A 10,696-nucleotide genomic window follows, 5' to 3' on the forward strand; every position below is an offset into this window, starting at 1 on the left:
TCAGGGGAGGAGGGTGTGGCCCAGGGGTCACCTACCTGGCACCATTAGGTGAAGCTGCTGTTACTTTATGGCCCAAAGTGAACGGGCCAAGCTGGTCCAGGTTTGATTTCTGGAAACTCTCCTTCCTTGAAATGGGCCGGCTGTCTGCTTGCCTCAGCTGTGGGCTCAGAATGGCAAGCCCCACCCCGGGTCCTTCTGTTACAGGGCAGCCCCGATATAAACCGGGTTGCCTGGCTGTGGGTCCCCACCTGCGCGCTTAAAAAGGACTTATTAATGCTCCACTGCAGACACACACAAAAGGTTAATAAAAGGTTTATTTTCAAGGGAAGGCGAAATGAGGAAATGTACAACTCAGGGAGAAAATAGGGAAATAAAGTCTTAAATGCGTCCTACCCGATCCGCCGACCTGGAAACCCAATGGCACTCTCAGAGCTGTCAGCGAGCCGAAAGCTGGCGGAGAGCCAAAAGGAAGCCCCCCAAAGCCCATGTGTCTGGTTTTATACCAAACCTGGCTGCTTAACTCCACCCTCAGGTTCCAGCAACCTTTCCTTTGGTGGTGACGGGATTTGTCTTTCCCAATGTCCTGATGGCTTTGGCCTGGGGTGGGGGTGGAGTCCACAAAGCCTGCATGGAATTAGCTTAGGACATCCTTTTCCCCCCTAACACTTCCACTCCAGCATCCTCACCGGCTCCACTGCCACCTGCAACCTTCCCCAGAGACGGGCCCTCAGGATCCAGTCATCCTCCAGGGAGGTCCATCGCCACCACCACAACTCCAGCCCTGGGGGAGGTGACACTTACTTTGCTCACAACCTTAAAGTTATAAAAGTCTGATCCTTTAATCCCCAGAACACAGCATATCCCAGTCTGCAGCTAATAAGAAGAATGTACTGGAAGCTGAGGGATACCAGAAAGAACTACTAAGGGACAACTTATTGACCCCACCAGGTAATGGGTCTGGCCCAGAAGCCCGGCCCGAGGCAGCCCACACGCTGACAGGCCCTGAGTGGTGGCTCCTGCGTTGCTCCCGGTCGGCTCTGTGTCCAAGGGCCCAGCTCACCGCACTCAGCAGCGACACCAGGCTCTGGGCCCAAGAGCACGTGGGCACATACAGTGCCAGGGAAACACTCATACACATTTGGTGTCAGAGGTGAGAGATCTTGGGTTTCACCCTATGGGATTGTGGCATTCCCTCAGAGCTGACACAGCTTGCCAGCCCATGATGGGCAGGCCTACACCCTTGGGGAGCCTGGGTCTTGGCGCGGGCATGCCCCTCACTAACCCTCCCGACTGTCATGGCTGCAGTCAGCGGCTTCTTGTTTGACTGGATCATGATCAGAGCATGTTTATGAAGCAATCTCTACTCTGGGGAAGTCAGCAAGATTTTCCTGTGTGTCAGATATGCGGCTGCTGTGGGTGAGGAGAGAGCGGAGAATGCTATTCTCTGTCAGGGACAAAGGCCTAAAAATGCCCATTCATTCCCGCGATTCGATTCTATAACACAAAGCCTTCACACCCTTGTTTTTCTTGGTAACTTAATCTGCCAATGACCAGGAGTCGTGCCCGATGGCCCCGCGCTGTTGGCACAGCCAGTTCTGTCCTATCTGGGCCGGTTCTCTTCACAGGGCCCAGGACTCCAGCTCAGTGACCTGCTTCAGCCAGGAAACCCCAGCGCTTGGGTTGGTGCAGGGTGGAGGGAGTTGTAGAGACTCCCCTAGACACAGACCCGAGTCTGGATCAGACTTAGAAGAAGCTTTTTTTTTTTTTTTAATTTATGCAAGCACTGGGTACAGTCAGAAGTGCGGGAGGGTGAGAGAATTCACCACAGCCAGAGCGGGGAGCAGAGCAGGCAGAAGGACCGAAGGACACTGCTGAGGGGAGCAGCGGGCGGCAGGAGAGGTCTACGCGCCATGTGGGACCCTCGCCGGTGGCCGGGGATCGAACTGGCCCTGCAGAGGCTGCAGGCAGCTTCTCAGCCCAGAGCTCAACTGCTGCGCCACCAGGGAGGCCCACGAAGAAGCTTTTATTAGCTGGCCAGGGACTGTCCTTCTCGGAGGGAGCAGCCCCAACCGGGGGTGATAAGGGTTCTTAAATCCAAAAACCGCATCCAGGAGTGTACAGCGCCAGAGCAAGCGGAGTACAGCAGCAGAAACAGGCAGTTCCAAGCAGCAGTGTTTCACCACATCCCAGGGCCCAGGTGCAAAGGGTACATACACCTTATTTTTCTGACGGGAACCAGCCTCTACTGTTTTGACTGGAATTTTCCCACAGTCCTAAATTGTCCTCCTGAGATGGCTCAAGGTTAGGCCTTGTGTGGTCCCCTACATTTCACATTGCCCCATTCCACAGAGGGCTCAGCCCTCCAGGGCCCCGCACTCTGGAGAGATGGTCCTGGGCATCCCCTGTGGGGGCAGACTCCGCTGTGGAACCACAACCCGCTCCCACGATTCACCTGTGTGGTGGGTGGGACCCCCACGTATGGCTCCTGGGTGGAGGGGGATGCGGCGGGGGATAAATGCACAAACTAAATAAATACCAGCGCACACTGGATAAACGTCAGAAGGAAACAATCCTCTCTTGCCATCTTTACATGAGATTTTTGCCAACAGCATAGAAGGATGTTTCTCAACAGCACAAAATCTCCTCTACTGGGATGGCTGGTGTATTCGGTTTTATTTTTTCTATTATTAGTATTTAATACAAGTATTAAAAATATAAATTTATACATGTGATGCCATGTGGTAGATTTTATTATGTAATACATGCGTGTACTGCTCTATACAGTATACAAGACATGTCATTACATATAATATATGTAATTAGTAATTATTAAATTGTTTTTTCTCTCGCCTTGCAGTGTCCCTTGGTGCTGGGTCCCCTTTCACTTAGCCTCTCTGTGCTGAGTCTCCTTCCTTATGGGATGAGGATATTAGCACAGGGAGTGCAGCTCCCCACCAAGATCCTTGCGCTCTCCTTCATGGCCGTAGATGTGCACCCAGGCACCTGGTCATCCCGGGGGGCCACCTCCAGCCCCCCAAAGTCAGTGTTGGGATCCCTTCCCCATCGGTCTCTGGCCTCCCTCTGAGCAGTACATGTGGGTGTGAGCTCATGGTCCCGCCTCGGGCCTGGGGATAGTGAAATCAGAAGCACCTTGTCCACGTCCTATTTCTCAGAGAGGGACACCTAGATATGGAGGTGACTGAGCTTCAGCCACAGATGGTGCTGAGCTGCAGTGAGACGATGACCAGGTCCACCCTGGGGTCCCCCAGGAGCAGACCGGCCTGCTGTTCTCGGCCATTCTCCTCAGAACTGTTAGGTGAGGATGACCTGAGTGTCTACACCCTTTGAGCCACTGTACTGGGGCGTCTGTGTTAGGCTAGAAAGCCTGTGTCCTTGCCGAGGCCAGGAGGAAGATGGAACCCCATCCTGGGCTGCAGGGGGGAGTGGCAGAGGGTGGGGAGCAGAGCTGGGGTGCCAGGGCCCCCGCAGCCTCAGGTTCCTGGTTCCAGGAGCAGCCCTGCTTGGCATGGTGGGGACACAGTTTAGTGTGATAGGGAGGAGGAGGGGGCCCATGCTGGGAGCAGGCTGGCCCCCCTCTTCTCTGGCCAGGCCCATGGGTCCCGCTCAGCAGTGGACACAGTAGAGCCGGACGCTGCCACTGATGCGGAGCTCCCGCAGCCGCTCCAGGGCCTGCTGGCCCAGGCTGGTGGCCCCCACGCCCTGCCCGTTGAGCGCCAGCTGCAGCCCTCCCTCCTGGCACAGCAGCAGCACCTGGGACGGAGGAAAAGGACGCTGCCTCATGCCCTCTCAGGGGCCCCTCCTCCCCTCAGGGGGCACAGGGCCCCAGCATTGCAAAGAACAGGACCAGGGGCGTCTGGTCTCCGGCCAGGGTCCTCCCAGCCCTGGCCTCAGGGTTACCTGCTAGAGCAGGGTTTGCTCCCCTCGGGAGGAGGGTCTTCAGCCCTGGCTTCAAGCTGGAGCGACATGAGGGCTTTTCAGTAAGCGGATGCGGGGTGCGCCCAGATTAATTAAAGCTGGGCTTCTGGGTGCAGGACCCCCGCCCCAGGCATGACTCCCAGCCTCTGTCGGGCGCCTGGGACGTGCCCCTGGTGTCCGGGACGGGGCTGCAGCCCTGTGCTCCACCCACCGCCACCCCAGGGGCAGGTCATGGGGTTGACCCACCTCAAAGAACCGCTGGGGGTAGAAGAGGAAGGGGGCCAAGATCAGCTGCCTCCGTCCCCAGGGCGAGACCCAGGCCAGAGTTCTGTCCGCGAAGGAAGCCCTGAGGGTCACAGGAACGTGGGCGGCCTCGTCCCGCAGGCTCAGGGTGAAACTGCAGAGGGGAGGACAGGGCGTCAGCCACAGGGGCTGGAGGTTTGGGGAACAGAGCTTGGGCGCCCCCTGTGGGAGGAGTCAGCAGCTTCCACTGAGCTCCTGTGCCCTCCCCGTCCGCTTCCCAGCCCCAGCCTTGCTTCAGCCTCCTGATTGCTAAGCCAGGCACCGTGCTGCCCTGGCAGCGTCCTCTGGGGTGGCAGTGGCACCTGCAAAGGGCCCGTCCCGAGGCCCCCGCTGGGACCTGCCCCGTGCTGGGCTTGGCCGGGTGTTCTGTGGGGAGACGTTCCCCGAGGTGGGGCTGCTGGGGCTCTGCAGGCCACCTGAGCCCCCAGTCCCAGCCTGGCTCTCACAGGCTCTGTCTACTTCTCTGAGGCTCCACTGTGTAAAGTGGGGATTAAATATGTGGTGGGAGGAGAAAGAGCTAAGCCTCTTGGAATAACAGAACAGCGTATAATAAACATGTATACGAAGCCGCCGCCTGCACACGCAGGCTTCTCCCGTCCACCTGGACACTTACTCCTTAGGCTCTGGCAAGACCAGGCCCCGCACGGTGATGGTCTGCCCTGGCCAGAGCCCCCGGGGAAGAGCACGGGAGCAGGGCGCCTCCTGGAGGAACAGGGAGATGACTGAGAAGGCCACTCTCAAGGGGCCAGGGAGGACCCCCCACCCCCCTCATTCCCCAGGCGGGCCCCTGTGTCCCCCATCGCTGCACCCAGGCTATGATGGCTGCTCCCCACCAGCTGGAAGCTGGGATGATTGACCGCTGCTTGGGCTGGCCCCGGGCTGGGCACAGAAACACATCAGCTCACAGTGCAGAGTAAATGGAGAAAAGGCCGAATGGAGCCGGAGCCTCAGCCCAGAGGCGGCCCGCAGTTTGCCTGGAGGAAGGGGAAGCCCTGCTGCCCAGGGCCTTACCCGCCAGGTGGCGCTGCACCCCCCCTCCCCCTCCCTGGCCCTCCCAGCCCTGATAGGGCAGGATGAGGGTCACTCACCAGCCACGGGCTCTCGGACAGGAAAGGCTGTCAGGGAAAGAAAGAGGGTCCAGGGGCCACTTGGCGTTTGTCCTGTGAGCCAGCACCCCTTAATACTATTGTTGTTACTAGAAATTGGGGACATTTGGGATTCATCCCTCTTAGAAATAACACAGGTGGGTCACTGGAGCCCCCAGTGGGGCCCTCTTGCATTCTGAGGAACACCAGCCCTGGAAGATGGGGGGAGCTCGACAGGGGGTCTGTCATTAACCCACTAGGAGGCTTGGGGCCAGCATGGGGTCCCATCCCCCCTCTACCCAGCAGGCCTGCCTGGCCAGCTCACTGCCTTACAGGGTTGCCCACCTGGGGATTGAGAGCTCCCACTAAAAGGGTCATTGATCGGAATATTGGGGTCCTGCCCACTCCTCGCAGCCAGCATCCCAGCTGTCTTAGCTGTCTTCCTTAGGGCCTGAGGCCCAGCCAGCTGTATCCATGGTGGAAAGGAGGAGCAGCTGGTGCAGGTGAGCCACACCCAGGAGGGTGGCCACATGGTGGTGGTGGTAGGGACCCCGGCTCAGCTGTGGCTCCACCCCAAGGGCCAGTCTTGCTCTCAGGAGACTCACGTGTCCAGCAGGGTACTCACTGCCGCCCTCCACAAAGGGCTGTTGGGAAGAGAAAAGGCAACGAGCAGGACTCAGGGTCTCTGCCAGCTGGAGAGCTGCTCACTCAGGCCTGTCTGCGCCAGGGAGGGCCCCTCACCCTGCCCATGAGCCTTGTAGGAGGTTCTTAAGCCTGACATTCTGACATGTGGAAGCCTCGGTCCCACTTCAGTCACACTGAGTCAGAATCTCTGCCGTGGGCTCCAGAAATCTGCATTTTTAATGAGCTCCCCAGGTGGGAGTGGTAGGGCCAGCTGGACTCTCTGGGCCCCGCCTTCCACGTCTCCCAGTCACCGGCCCAGCCTGGCTCCTCTGCTTACCCAGAATGCTCCCCAGTACAGACTCCTGCTGAGGCTCCCGGGCTGCGTCTGGTGTCTCCTCATCCCCTCACCCCACTATTTCTGACGGCTTGATGGGCCCCCTCTCGCTGGGCTGTAACTGGCGTGTCTGGGCAGGAGGGGCCCCAGGGCCTGTCCAGGCATCAGGGCAATCCGAGGCCGCAGCCACACAGGCCTGGGCCGGGAACTCACGTTGCTGTTCAGGAATGCAACGGCCTTCACGGAGACGTCGCCGGATATGCCCAGGGTGTCCACCCGCGACAGCGGGAGCCGGTAGCGGAAGTGGAGAAAGTGTTTTCCGTTCACACTCACCTGAGAGACGGGGGCGGCTCAGCAGGGCTGAAGCACTGAGCTCAGGACCCCCGGGGGGGTTGGCCCCCTGCCTGGAGTTCTCCCCTTTAACTCTCACCCACTGTGGAGGCAGGTATGGTTTATAGGCTTGGGGGGGCTAAAGTGACCTTCCCAATTTTACAGACCTGGTCTTGGAACTGAGGAACCCCCCAGTGCCCTCGCTGACCCTGACACAGCACCCCACGTGTCTCTCATCCTCAGCAGACCTCCCCATTGCACCCCCATCCCAGGGGAGGGGGCCAGGCTCAGGTGGCTGTGTGAGCCCCTACCCCACCGCCCCTCCCTCCTGGCAGCTCCACCAAGCCTGTCCCCGCCCAGAAGTCTGAAGACCCTTTGTCATCTCTCTGGCAGGAATTCACAACAGAGGCCAAGTTCTCGCTCCCTGTCCTCTGGCCCTCAGCTGTCAGAAGGGGAGAATGAAGCGCCCGCCTCCTGGGTGCTCGTGGGGACCCCTGAGCTGATGCCAGAACAGTGCCAAGCACTTTACGGGTGCTCGGCCCCGCCAAGAGCTCTTGGCCCCTCCAGGCCCCGCCACCAGACAGCTTTCGTGCCGCCGTGTGTACCAGGGCACGCAGGCCCAGGGCCGCTTGGAACTGGGCTTGGCGGCCCCTTGACCCCTTCTGTGCTGGACTTTCCGCTCCTGCCCCTCAACACGGTGACGGGGTGTATTTGGAGGAGGCGGGAGGGCGCAGCTGAGGCACCGACCCTTCCTTCCCACACACCTTCACATCCTCGTCTCCAAAGAGAAAGAGGGTGAGGAAGCCGGCTCCTCTCTGCAGGGCCAGGCGCGGCCACCGGGTCTCGGCCTGCCAGCGCCCACCGCGCAGGGTGTTGCAGATGACGTGGGGCTTGGTGGTGTGGAAGCGAGGGTTGAAGTGGAAGGCGATGTCCGGCCGGGGGTGCTGGCTGCAGCCGCACTGGAAGTCCACCTGGAACCTGGCGGGAGGGGAGGCCTTCCATGGGCACCTCCGCTCAGAGCCCCCAGTGGGGTGCCTCGGCTGAGCACCAGCCCCCCGGGGTGCCCTTTACCTGCGTGCATCCAGAGGCACCTCTCCCTGGAGCAGGACCATCTTGCCGGCACGCAGGCCACCGAAGATTGTCGTGACATAGGGAACCACCTGGATGGGGAGAAAGCCGCCCCCACACGGGTGGAAAAGGGTCAGGACCCCAGGCTGGGGCTGGGGGGAGGGAAGAGAAGAAGAAAACTCAGTTCTTGTGCCTGAAATAAAAAATGTCCTATCGGGAAAGAAATTCATTTTCCTTGAAATGTTCCATCCCCGTCCCTGAGCCCGGGTCACCAGCTCAGCCTCTCTCCCAGCTCCAAGGGTGCAACCGTGTCCCCAGTGAGTCTCTGTGTCCACAGGGTGCCACCCCAACCTCCAGAAGGCTTCCTGAGGGCCATTTATTGGTCAGAACCTGGGACCCGGGAGGCGGAGGATGGACAAGCTGGGCCTGGAGAGCAGCCCTCGTGCACATGCCTGGGGGACGCGCAGCCGTGGCCCAGCTTGCCTTCAGCCTCACCTTTCCCACGAAGCTGCCAGGCACCCCACACAATACATGCTGCACAGCTCCCTACCTGGTGGGGTTGAGCCCCACTCTCCCTCCACTCTATGAAATCTAGCTTGACTTTCAAGGCTCTGGCATCTCTGACACCTTCTCCATCATGGACTTTGGTGTCTGACTTGTTCCTTCCCTCCCATGCTCCAGAACACTCCACTGTCTGGTCTGCCGGGTCCTTGCCGGGAAACCGGGGCTGTTAATGTGGGGAGGCCACACCCGTCCTCTGTAGGCTCAGCGCAGCTGAGTGCCAGAGGGTTCTGAGCAGGTGTAGCAGAGTGGGTGTGGGCCGTGAGCAGGTGCGCGCTGGGCAGTACCTCAGGCTTCCTGGATCTCCAAATTCCAGCAGCTTTCAGTAGCCCAAGCCACCTAGGAAGAGCTGAGCCCCCGCAGTGCTACCCTCTGCTGGGAGATTGCAGCCTGCAGAGCAAGAAGCGGCTGCAAATGGGGCGGCTGCTTCTCCCATTACTCAGGTGCTGGGGTGGGGGGCCTTGCTGCCACAGCCAGATAAGACACTGGCAAGCAGCTAAGAAAAAGGGCCTCACACTGTGGGGCTGAAGCTCAAAGAGCCTCACACCGTGGGGCTGAAGATTAATCTATGACCTATAAGCATCTCTTTGTTTTTTTGTTCTTGGTCACATAAGAAAAAAGTCTCGGAAAGTACATTGGGTAATAAATTATATGTACAGAATACTGTAAGTAAATGGCACAAAGAAATACCTGCTCAAAAATTACTCACTGTAAATTTGGCCTGCCTGACAATGGGAAATAATTGTTATACATGAACATGCCTGGCAAGCAATCCAGCACAACAATTATAGTAAATCCTTCTTTTGCTTTTTTTAGAAGTTTCTTAGGAAAGTTTTTAAATGAAGTTAATTGTGTTAAAAAGCTTCTAGGTAGAAAACCCTGTTAGCTGATAACCAGAAAGCAGCTGGTCTCCAGCTGAAGGCCATGCGAATAAGAAGAATCTTTTGATGCTTAGGCTTTAGCTGATAGGAATGTACCAACGGCTATCAACTGTCCTAGGTAACTGTCTGAACTGAAATAATGAATTTCAGTGTAAGGCTTAGTTTTTTATCTATTAACCTTGAAGGTTGCCTTCTTGCTGAGAGCGTGTAGCAGCCAAAAGTCTATGGGAAAAGAACGTACTGATTGTTTCTGCTTTGCTTCTGTGCATATGATGATGTCATCTCACTGCTTGCAAAAAATTAATAAAGATCTGCTGAGTCCCTCAGCAGAAGATACTTGCACCTCATCAAGTGTCAGTGTCTCTTCACTACCTCATCCCCTTCCCCTTAGCCCTTAAGTTTTCTCGCTGACTCCGTCTCATCCTTTCAGGGACTCCTGACACGGCATTTTGCCGAGGCTGGTCTTCAGCACTCAGGCACCCAGGGAGGTGAGGGAGAGCCCCGGTCCTAGCTCAGAACTTCAGCCTCTCCCATCTCCAGGCACCAGGCCTGACAAGAACTGTGCTGTAACCAGCTCTCCTGGGAGAGCAGATGGCCCTTCCTAAGTCATCACTGTCTCCCCCAGTGCCATAGCCCCCCTCAAGCCTCTGAATCACCCTTCATTAAGCAGGGGCTGGGTCTCCAGGCTCTACTTTTAAAATGCAAGGACCCTGCGAGCCTAAGAGTCATCCACCCAGATGCCCATCGGCCACTTGCCAAGTTCAGATGCTCAGCTCAACTCAGATCTTCAGGTGCTAGGGAAAGAAGGCGCTAGGCTGAGGCCCTCTCCACTCCCACGTGGGGTCTGGGCCAGCTGGAAGGGAAGAGCTCTGAGACCTAGGTGGTTCCCGGTGGAAGGGGCGGCTCACCGGGTGGAAGGCAGGCGGCTGCAGGATGAAGGGGTCTGGAAGAGGATCCAGCTTTTCTCCAGGTGCCATGGGCAGTGGCTCACCTCAACTCAGGCTGCAGATCCTGGTTCCAGGGGCCCTGCCCCCTCTGGACTGACTCACCTCTCCCAACCGGATCCTAAGTGCCCGGCACAGCTCTCCCAGCTGATAGTGCTACCTGTGCCCTGCAGGGTCCTAACGCCGAAGGCAGCAGGGGTGGGTGGGCAGAGACCCCTGGCCCCACACCTCAGGTTCCTGGAGGCTCCCCACCCACCGGCAGCCACTGACCTGGCCACAGCCTCCCATTCACTGCTGAGTGCGCCTCAGGCTCCTCCTCTGCTCCCCACAGAGGTTTTCTCCTTCCCTTATTCCCCTGCCTCTTCCCCCACTCTTCTAGCTTTTGCAAGTTTTATAGTCTCCCTGGGGACTCCATTTCAGCTTCAGTGGCAAATGCCAGGGCCCAGTGGGGGTCACAAAAAGTGGGGTGGAAAGGAGAAAAGGGAGGGAGAGAGGAGAGCAAAAGGACAAAGGCAGTGGGTGGGGGTGGGGGGCACACAGCGGCACCCACAAAGACCTGGTTCTCCCCTGCCTGGGCTCTATGTACTCTGGGACGTGTCACTCCCCTCCTCTGGGCTCCCTTCGCACATC

At 58.2% G+C, this 10,696-nt stretch overlaps 1 protein-coding gene across 4 annotated transcripts; it reads right to left on the bottom strand.

The window, feature by feature from the left end:
• Positions 1-1,982: 1,982 nt before the first annotated feature.
• Positions 1,983-10,416, bottom strand: LGALS12 (galectin 12). Of its 4 annotated transcripts, none has more exons than XM_037517770.2 (9): positions 10,031-10,416; positions 7,684-7,772; positions 7,377-7,590; positions 6,496-6,615; positions 5,930-5,968; positions 5,328-5,354; positions 4,853-4,941; positions 4,183-4,333; positions 1,983-3,771 (listed from the first exon to the last, which is right to left on the bottom strand). In XM_037517770.2, exons 1-9 carry the CDS (start codon positions 10,097-10,099, stop codon positions 3,625-3,627), a joined length of 945 nt encoding a protein of 314 aa, XP_037373667.1. In that variant the 5' UTR covers positions 10,100-10,416; the 3' UTR covers positions 1,983-3,624. The 4 variants fall into 4 exon arrangements, with proteins under 4 accessions (XP_037373667.1, XP_037373666.1, XP_037373668.1 ...); XM_037517769.2 differs by having other exon boundaries at positions 7,684-7,832; XM_037517771.2 differs by lacking the exon at positions 10,031-10,416 and adding an exon at positions 8,529-10,019.
• Positions 10,417-10,696: the final 280 nt, after the last annotated feature.

This window comes from Talpa occidentalis, unplaced genomic scaffold (genome assembly GCF_014898055.3).
Source record: "Talpa occidentalis isolate TD23 unplaced genomic scaffold, MPIMG_talOcc4v2.1 talOcc4.17, whole genome shotgun sequence".
Classification (NCBI taxonomy): domain Eukaryota; kingdom Metazoa; phylum Chordata; class Mammalia; order Eulipotyphla; family Talpidae; genus Talpa; species Talpa occidentalis.

What these genes read in the sequence shown, in the direction of transcription:
- LGALS12 (XM_037517769.2), bottom strand. Translation starts at nt 10,099, where the DNA reads ATGGCACCTGGAGAAAAGCTGGATCCTCTTCCAGACCCCTTCATCCTG. An exon ending in AGCCGCCTGCCTTCCACCCG is followed by an intron (nt 7,833 to 10,030) that starts GTGAGCCGCCCC and finishes CCCTCCCCCCAG; the next exon opens with CCCCAGCCTGGGGTCCTGAC. An exon ending in GTGAGTACCCTGCTGGACAC is followed by an intron (nt 5,355 to 5,929) that starts GTGAGTCTCCTG and finishes TTTCCCTGACAG; the next exon opens with CCTTTCCTGTCCGAGAGCCC.